The sequence below is a fragment of the Parasteatoda tepidariorum genome, chromosome 10 (genome assembly GCF_043381705.1).
Source record: "Parasteatoda tepidariorum isolate YZ-2023 chromosome 10, CAS_Ptep_4.0, whole genome shotgun sequence".
NCBI lineage: Eukaryota > Metazoa > Arthropoda > Arachnida > Araneae > Theridiidae > Parasteatoda > Parasteatoda tepidariorum.
The window spans coordinates 76401297-76411368 of record NC_092213.1 but is presented as its reverse complement, the minus strand read 5'-3'; the positions used below and the strand labels follow the sequence as shown (position 1 = coordinate 76411368).

General features: G+C 31.7%; 1 protein-coding gene across 1 annotated transcript in view; it reads left to right on the top strand.

Annotated features, from left to right (window-relative positions):
- LOC107439072 (solute carrier family 12 member 1-like) overlaps nt 1-10072 on the top strand; it is a gene marked incomplete in the record, with an annotated part of 80733 nt that overhangs the window by 17273 nt on the left and 53388 nt on the right. The window contains 2 exon segments of the mRNA XM_071186785.1: nt 4836-4913; nt 7435-7510. Coding sequence (XP_071042886.1) covers nt 4836-4913; nt 7435-7510 — 154 coding nt within the window.

The following is a 10072-nucleotide window of genomic DNA, read 5'->3' as shown; positions in this document are numbered from 1 at the left end:
AAATACTTGTACTTTTTCCCTAAAAAAGTAACGAAAGTACAAGTAAAAGTACTAAATTTAAAAAGTAACGAAGTACAAGTAAAAGTACGTACTTTTTACTTGTTCCGGCGGTACAAGTAACGAAAGTAAAAGTACTGCCATATATGGTAAAGTGTGGTTAAACCGGATAGATAAAATTGAAAGACCTGTTGGATCTAAACTGTTTGACCCAGAAACTGTTAGATTTAATCAAGATATTTATTGTTTAGTTAAGTACAGTATATACTTTCTAAAATGTCATAAATGCTCTACTGATATTACCCAACTAGTGTAGTAAGACCAGGTGGATATATAAACTCTACAGAGGAGATTCAGAAGCCAAGCTGGAGAGCGAGTCATTAAAAGTCGCTGGATTAGAAAATCGCTCCCTGGTCATATAGCAACTTCACGAGAGCCGGCGTCATCTAAACAGAATTATACTACTACTGGACCAAATCGTTATTGTTAGTTATGGTATGATTCCTTAGTAAACCCATACGTTGGGCTAAAAAGATTTTTTGTAACTGTAATGATTAATAAATAAGGATAGCTTAAAAACGAAAGAACATTATAAAGTTGACAGAGTAAAACAAACTAAATCATACATGAATTCAACAACAATATTCTTACTTCGTAGAAAGTAATTCAGAGAGTAGAAAACAGAACTAATTTCGGTGGTAGGATGTTGGGCTCATGTCCAAGGGATCATGGGTTCAATCCCTACCGGTCAAAGACTCCCCGTGTAGTAAAAGGTGATTGATCCACGCTGAATATGTCGGGTCACAAAGTCCTCCATGTTCCCATAACAAATTGTACCGCCGGGGTTACTGAATTGGTGATCGATCTGTGAATGAATGGGTGCTCCCTATAAACAGGTTGTAAGGCATATATGGGGCGGAAGTCGTGTTCTTGGCCATAGATGGCGCCACTTAAAAAAAGTAAGAATCTCTAAATTCTCTAGGTTTCATCAAACAGGCTTGCTGATATTAGCGAGTGGAATTAGAAATATTAACAACTAACAACACTAATTTCGCTAAAATTGATGTATCTGGTTTCACCCCACTAACCTGTCTTTCCCCATATTCTCCAGGCTATAAATAAATAATTATTGTGTTTTTTATCTCCACATATGTCCTTTAAATTATTAATACCTGCGATTGTCCCGTTAGTAATCTTCCTTACAATGTTTTTTTTCTCTCCAACCATTATCATTATTCCTGTAACATTCTCCTAAAATGTGATCCTATTATTACAGCATCCTTTAAAGCATCTTTAGTCAAAATGAGTGATTACGTAAGAGAATGTGAAGAAATGTATAAGCTAATTAATAAGGTGCTTCTAAAATTAAATCACTCCATTCAATACCGAACGAAGTGATAGAATTCGGTTTAATAAATTTCCACTATCTGACGAAATGCAGTGATTAATAAATACAACAGACTGTCGAGTCATTGTAGTATAAAAAAACAACGACATAATTCCAAAAACATAAATTATCTTGGAAGGAATAAAAATATACGTGCATAACTAAAATGACTGTTGACAATCAAAATTTATGCTATCATCTATTTTTATTTATAATTTCGTCATTCTATGTGATAAATCATGAAAATACGTCACTATTTAAATGTAGGTCAGAGTAAGACTTCAGATTATTAAGTTTTTTCAACTAAATACAGACAAGACAATTATTAAGTTTTTTTCAACTAAATACGTATACAGTGAGCAAAATAAAAATGGACTTCCCTGAATAACTTTTGATCTAATGATCTGATCTTCACGTTCTAGGACTTAATCTTAATAACTCGAGGGGGTGATTTCAAATATGCTAATTAATACGAGCAGACGATATTTAAGAAGCCAAAAAACGTATCTCTGAATAAACATGCCTTTTTTCGACGGATTCAGACTTCTGACCCCATATTATGGGGGTTAGCTGCAATTTGGGAACCATGGCCCCCATAGTTTGGTCAGGAGAAAGCTCCAAAGTTTTGACCCTTCAATTTAAGTTTTACTTTCAGTGTATTTCGCCGTATCTAAAGAATTTTTTAAGCGAATTTAAAAAATTTTCCCCACATTTATAAAATTCCGTTATCCAAAGATACGCAAAATATGACTTTTATGAAATATTTATTTTTTTAAATTTTTTTTAACAATGATAGAAAAAATTTCGAATTGTAAGGTATACAGTTTTTTTTTGCATCTGTTTGAAGAATTTAGTTTTACAAAATTTGAGTAAAATGCAAAATTTGAGCAAAATTGAGCCTTAAAAAATAAATTTTAAACATCTGACTTTTCTGAAATCTAATTTTGCTTTATTCTTTTATATTTTATTATATTTTTTAAAATGATGGAAGAAATTGTATACCTTACTTGTCAAAATTTTTTCGACCATTACTAAGTAAAACAATAAAAAATAATAAATATTTACTTAAAGTTTTTTTCGCATGTTAGATCAAAAGGCAGTGGGGTTAAGGTTATTTTTGTCCTTATTTTTGCTCTAGTGGGTTAGTTTTTGTCCAAAGAAATCGTTCAAACATTTCTCATTGGTTCAGCATTAGCCGAAGTTATTAACTAAACTTCAAATGTTCCTGTTTTTTATTTTTTTAAAAAAATATTTAAAAGATAATAGGTCAGACGTCAACTAGCTTACATTTCTTTTTAATCAAAAGGGGATTTTATCGCATGTTATTTGCTATTTTATTATTTTTTATTCAACTTGTCAGGTGAGTACAATGATTAACGTAGGGCCGGGATAGCCTGGTCGGTAGGGCGCTGGGCCCATATACAAGAGGTCGTGGGTTCGATCCTCGCCGGCCGAAGACTCCCCGTGTAGTAAATGGTGACTGATGCACGTTAAATCTGTCGAGTCTCAAAGTCCTCCATGTTCCCACAACAAATCAATACCTCTGGGGGTACTGATCCGGGAGTTTCCTTGTCTTCTGGATTGGTTCAAAATCACAAGGCTACGGAGTTGAACGTAAGTAGTCGTAAACCCATGAAATTGGGTCGGCTGCTCAACGAAGGTTATAAAATAAAATGATTAACGTAGAGCCGTGGTGGCTAAAGGGATAGAGCGTTCACTTTCCAGTGAGGTGAACCGGGTTCGAATCCCAGCAATGGCTGGTCATTACGAATTCTGCACCCGGTTCGCACAGCCCCTTAGTGCTTATGTAAAATGTCCTCAGTGGTAGACCGGATCATGAGTTATAGTCCCCTCATCGTCAGACTGACCATGGGAAGTTTTCGTGGTTTTCCTCCCCATGTAACACAAATGAGTGTTAGTTCCATCAAAAAATCCTCCACGAAGGCAAATTTCTCCCAAAACTTAATCCAGGAGTTCCCTTGTCCAAAAATTATGGGTTCAAAATTACAAGGCTAAGGAGTTGAGCAATAGTAGTTGTAAACCTAAAAAATTGGGTCGTTTTCATTACATTTTGGCGTGGGTCTAAATTAATTGGCGACTTTTCCATTGCCAAATTGCCATTGGCGACTTTTACATCTAAAACAAAAAATTAAGAGCAAATAATACGGAAAACCTTGTTTAATTAAGATATATACATTCTAAAATTATCGAGATAATTTTATATTTTTTTCAGTTATATTTAAAATAATTAATAAAACCTGTTCTATTGAAATGTGAAGTAAAACACATTTTTTAGACACACTAGTTAACAATTTTTAATTATACCGATTAAATTTTGATTGTTTAATGTTAGGTAAAACAAATAATTTCTATTGCTTTAAGTAACCAATTATTAATTGACAATCAATAATTTATTTATAAAAATTACTACTATTGGGATTATGGGATTACTAATATTGGGATTAATAATGGAGGATTTTGTGACCCAACAGATCTAATGTTCACCAGTCACCATTTACTACACTGGGAGTCTTCGGCGACCCGATATGGCACGACCTGGAAATTGTTTTGAAGCAATAGCTAAATTTTAAAAAATATACATATTTTTGAAGTATGAATATTTTTCTTTCTTAAAAGTTAAAAATATTTAATATTTATCAGGGTAAGAAAATTTCAAAAGTCATTTCAAAAAACTAAATTAAAAATAAACTTTCAAAATATAAATAAAATAGTCTTTAGAAAAGCTACCCAATTTTTCCAGGTTGTGCGTGCCCTGTTTTTGGTTAAGTACCATAATGCCTACCTTGGGTCTCTGAAGAGGTTAAATAAAAATATTCTTTACCTCGTAGATGTAAATTTTCAATATTTGAGACAAGGAATTTTTATTTCATGGTGATCAAAAACATTGCATATATATATATATGCTCTTGATCAATTTAAAATTATAATTATAATTAAAAGATCTTGTTAAAATTATAGAGAAAACATGGAAATAAAAGGTTATACATCTTTAAATTTTTTCCGTGATTTTCTCTACATTTTTATTATATATATATATATATATCTATATNTATATATATAATTATAACACAATAAAGAGACAAATAAGAAAAGAAAATAGAGATTGATTAGAATAGAAATTTTATTTCTATTTTTTACTTTATGCTTCGCTTAATATGATTTATTTTTGTTTTAATTTTTTTGGTGCTTCTCACACTATTGAATTGATATATTTTGCTTTGACAATATTAATGCACAATTTGCGGATATAGTTGTGTGAGCTGATGAAGAGGTTATATCTTTTCCTTATCTTGTTTTCTGGCTTTTTAATTTTTTAATATTTTTCAAAATTAAGATTCAATTCGATAGATAGATAGATATAATTCCATTAGATAGATACATATGGTCGATGTCCCTTAATATATATAATTCTTTTTTTATATATATATAGGAGTGTCATCCAGCTCTTCATCCGGGTAAAGGTCAATTTACGGGTGCCATAAAATTTGGATGGATCAAAGGTGTTTACGTAAGTTTCTCTAACAATAATAGTTTATTAATTTTACTCAATGTCGGATATGTGCAGAAACGTTAACTTTTAAGAATAATGGAAGCATCGAAATCGAACTAAGTAATTTTTGATCGAAATGATCAATTTTCTAAATGCGAAGATTCAATCTTCAAAGTATATTCCTTAAAAATGCTTAATTTCTTAATGCAACTTACGAACTATATTATGAAATCAAAAGCGAAAAGGTTTAATCTCTGAATAAACACGTCTCTTTTACAATGTCTTCGGCTTTTTGCATTTTGCCCTCTAAATATAGAGGTAATCAAAATCTGAAATACATATTAGCAATATGTAAGTCAGAAAAGCGGTTCGGAAACTTAATCTACAGGGATATTCATAATTCCCTCCACCTGTAAACGCCATTTTTCTTTACTATAACTGGCTTCAGTGGTACATGTTACTGCCATCTATCGGCAACTGCTTAAGTTAAAACTTAAATACTTTCGGAATAATTCTTGAATAATTTCATATGTTCTTTTTTGCCATATTCGTCTTCATTTTTTACTATAACGCTTCGAAACCGCGGAGGGAATTATGAATAACCCTGTACTTAAAATAGATTTTAAATTTGGTTTTTTTATTCATATTTAAATTCATCAAAATTCTCATTCAAGCTGCTTATCAATGAATAAATTACAGGAATATTACTTTCAGCATTTTTATAATGTCGTTTTGCGCAGTAAACAAGTAATTGAAATAAATAAAGAAATATACATTTAATAAAGGAATCTATATATATCTATAGTTACATGAACAGAAGAATTTAAGAAAATGTGAATATAAAGGCTTGATTAAATTTACTTTTATTGCAAGGCACACTTACTGTTTTCTCTATCTCATACATTTAATGTTCTACATACAAAGTATATCACAATGTTGATTGCAAAAAATGCATTTTCGGGAATGGAAATAATTCTTTGAGTGATGAATAAGGTAAAATTATATCGAAATCTGTAGAATCACTAGTGAGGAAGGTAGGCGATTATTTAATAAATGAACTAAAAGTTAACTCTCTTCAAATGAAGCGCTTCTGATTAGTTTAACGGGACGAGAATGCATTCGTAGCGTCTTTACACTATATGATGTGATCAACTATGGCCTGTAGTGACGTTGAGTCATCAAAATTAGTTTAATTTATAGATAAAATAATAATCCCTAGATAAAATAATAATTTCAATAATCCCTTCTTAACTTTCGCTGTTTCCTCTAGTAATCAAAGGGGGTTTGATGTCAAGATTTTTTGAGTTGTGATTTATTAGATTTCGATAACATGTTTGTTTTTCTAGCTTAAATATTTATTCGCGACCGTCAAGGGGTTGTTCAAATTGTAAGCAACTAATGAGGAGAGGAGTGTGTGATTTGCTTATTCTTGCTGACAAGATAGGAGGAAATGTATGGGCAACGCAGTGATAATGCACTAATATGTAATTGTTTTTTAAAAATATATTTGAGAAAAGTTACACATGGAGAAATTAAGGTTAAGTTTGGGTGAAGAAAATGTTAGGAAAATTTTTTTCCTAGTGCTTTCACATGTCAACAGCTTCGCTCACACAAAGAAAGCAAAAAAGATTCCCAAAGAATGCTCTACTCAAAATTCTGCAAAATGAATCATAACATAATTGTTGTCTAATTTAAATTTACGTCGATTATTTGAATTCCTTCGTAACTTTGGAGTTTCTACTGTTAAAATCAAGGCAAAAAGCAAGTGGGGTGAGTTTCTGACGTAAGCATGGGGTTTGTGATTTGCTTATTTTTGGTCACAAGAAGTAGGAGGAGTGTCAGCAATAACCACAAATGCTTACGTCTTATTTGAACAATAAATTTGTAGTAACTTATTCAATTGAATAAAATCATGATATACTATGTGGTCAGAAGTAACCATACACCCAACTAAAACATCGTAGTGTTGAAGTGTTCTTTATGGTTTAGCCTTGGTCCCTTAGTTCCTAATGGTTGGAACTATGTACTCTGGGATAAATAGAGGACATTCTGGACAAGGCTGCTCAACCAACTCTATGGAAATATTTTGAGGAAGGCCCATTTTCCTTCCAGCAAGATAACTACTTCATTCAGACATCGAAATTCGTGCAGTCAATGATTTGACAACCTGGGTTTTCAAGAACTAGATTGGCTGCCTCAGAGCTCCGATTTAATTTCAGTAGAACATCTTTAAAACGAATTGAATCGCGGTACAAGAAACTAGCCAAATCTACAATCCTTAATGCCAGATCTCACTTTCAGCTGCGATACATGCTTGAAAGCGACTTCCTTTGAGCACCAACGAAAAATTGATGGGACGGCTCTCTAGTCGTGTGCGGGTTGACAAAAAGAAGACCAACATAATCGTAATTTATAACGACAATTCCATACCACTTGGTGTGTGGATACTTTTGGCCTAATAACAGTGCATTGTGAAAGAAAAACATTAACGCGATGGGAATTTTTAATACCTGATTTGATGTGCTTTTTCATTCTTTAGATTCGTTGTCTCTTGAACATTTGGGGAGTGATGCTATTTCTTAGAATGGGCTGGATGACTGGGCAATGCGGAATAAGTAAGTTCTTAAACTATTAAGAATTACTCGAACTTTGATCATATTTTAATCTAATCTAGTGTAATTACACAAATTTTAATGACAAAATTATAATTTTTTACTTACGGCCGAAATTTTCAGAAATAAAATTGCACACCAGCCTTCTTAGTGCATTTTGGGGAATATATTTCACAATTTGTGAAATAAGCTAAGTACCGTGAACTGGTTGTATGCTATTTCAAGCGACCCCAATGATTTGGTAAAAAAAAAGAAGAAAGAAAGAGAAGTTAACGTTCCAATTTCGAAAATGGTGTAAGATTATGAAGAAAAAGTTAATGTCAAAGTTGCAAATCATCACAGATTTTTTATGAGCACATTCCTCTAGGATATAAATGTTTAATTTGTGTTGGACAAAAGAATAAATAATTAAATATGAACATTCATTGAATTTACCATCTACTATATAGGATAATTATATTTAACTGCACTTACTCAAACCTCAAGGAATATGTGAAAATAAAGAACAAAATTTAGCTTTTAACTTTTAGGTTAAAAGATTTATAAGTTGAGTTAAAAGCTATTTACGATAACCATAGAATTTACCGAGTTAAATCCGGGTACTTTTCCCCCGATATTTACGCCCTACGGTGGACCATTGAAAAACCATTACCATAGTACAGTAGTTTCTATTTTAGTATATTTCGTATGCATTAAAAACTACGCAAATCGCCATGTAATAGTAGTACATATTACCGAAATTAATTAAGCATTATTGACGTCAATTATATATAGTGATTTGTTTACGGTTTCCCCTTATGAATCAGCACCTTTTTTTCTATTAATTTTTCGTTCAGTAAGTATCTTATTTTTTCATTATTTTAATTACGGTTCAATTTAAATTATTTATCACAATCATAACATGCTTTAAAAACACAACTGTAAACAAAATAAACATGTTATTTCAGATTATTCAGTGACGTAACACTGATACGTAATGCCACGTTGTTGGTCACTGAGCTTATAAAAAAATATTAAACCGTAATGAATGTGCAATAAAATCTAAAACAAAATCGTCTACAGTTTTATTTATAAGAACGACTAAGCTAATGCGAAAAAACCATATCATAGACATCTCTCGAACGGTAACTAATTAAAATTTCTTAGAATGGGTGATAAAGTTGCTCGTTTTAGTCCAAGTACTATCCAAGATAGCGTTCCTCGGCAAGGGCGGACAAAATAACTGAGTTAACATAAAGAAAAGTTTAAAGGAGGTAGAGCATTTGCGTTTAAAGTAAATTGCTTTTAAACCTTTAGTGAAAAATTTTAAAAAAACCGCTGCCATATAAATTCTATCAAAATACCGATGTTATAATACTCAAAAGAACAAAATTATCTTGTTTCTGCAAATATATTCTTTGAAAGAAACAATTTAGTCATCAATGAGTAATTTATCTTTAGTAAGGGTAAACTTTGTTTAATAACCGTCGTTGAACAGCCGATCCAATTTTGAACTTAATGCAAAAGACAAGGAAAATCGTGGATCAAGCATCTCCGGCTTGCCATCAAAAAAAAAAAAAAAAAAAAAANAAAAAAAAAAAAAAAAAAAAAAGACTTATTAATATGTATGAATGTTGTTACGAAGTCGAACTTCTACTCTACTCTTTTCATTCCCGAAGCAGCCACCCAAAATATTAGCAGCTGCTTATACAAGATCCATGCAAACATTACTAGTAGAGATGGGTCGAAAGTAACGTAACAGTGACTTGTCACAGTGACTGGAGCAGTCACTGTGACAGCCTGTTCCAACCAAAAAGTTGTCACAGTGACTGGAGCAGTCACTGTGACAAGTCACTGTTACTGTCACTGTGACAAAAATCACTGCTACTGTGACTGTGACAAAAATCACTGCTACTGTTACTGTGACAGATTTCACTGCTACTGTCACAGTGACAAATTTCACTGCTACTGTCACTGTGACAAATTTCACTGCTACTCTAGCTGTTCCAAATGCCACAGGTATATTCACTGCTCCAAAAAACATACTGAAATACCAGTGAATATTGCCGGCCGATGCTCCAGCTCGTACCCTGCGAATGGAAGCATTTTCGTCGCTTCTAAATTCAAGCTGCTCCACTCTGAAAAATTTTGCTGTTATTTTTGATCAAATATCATAACGGAGTTCAGTCTCTATTTTAGTTTGAAGAAAAAAAGAAATTAAAAAAAGCCATGATTTCTATTTTTATTTTGATAATTTTTATAATTTAGTATTAGATAAATTGTTCGATAATAGAAAAATCTTAATAGTAATCTTAATACAATATTATATATTTGAACAAGATATAATTCGAATATATAATATTTTTGTATATATTCAACCGTAGCTTAGTTTATATTCATACTTGAAATCTAAAACAAATTATTATTTTTATTGATTTTTCTTCTTTAAAGGGAACTGAATTTTCGGTCATAAATATCAATTATGCAGCATATAAAAAAGTAGAAGAAGAAACAGATATTGTTTAAAGATTAGAATTTTTTACATCAAGTTTCCAGACATAGCAAACATTTTTATTTATATCTTAA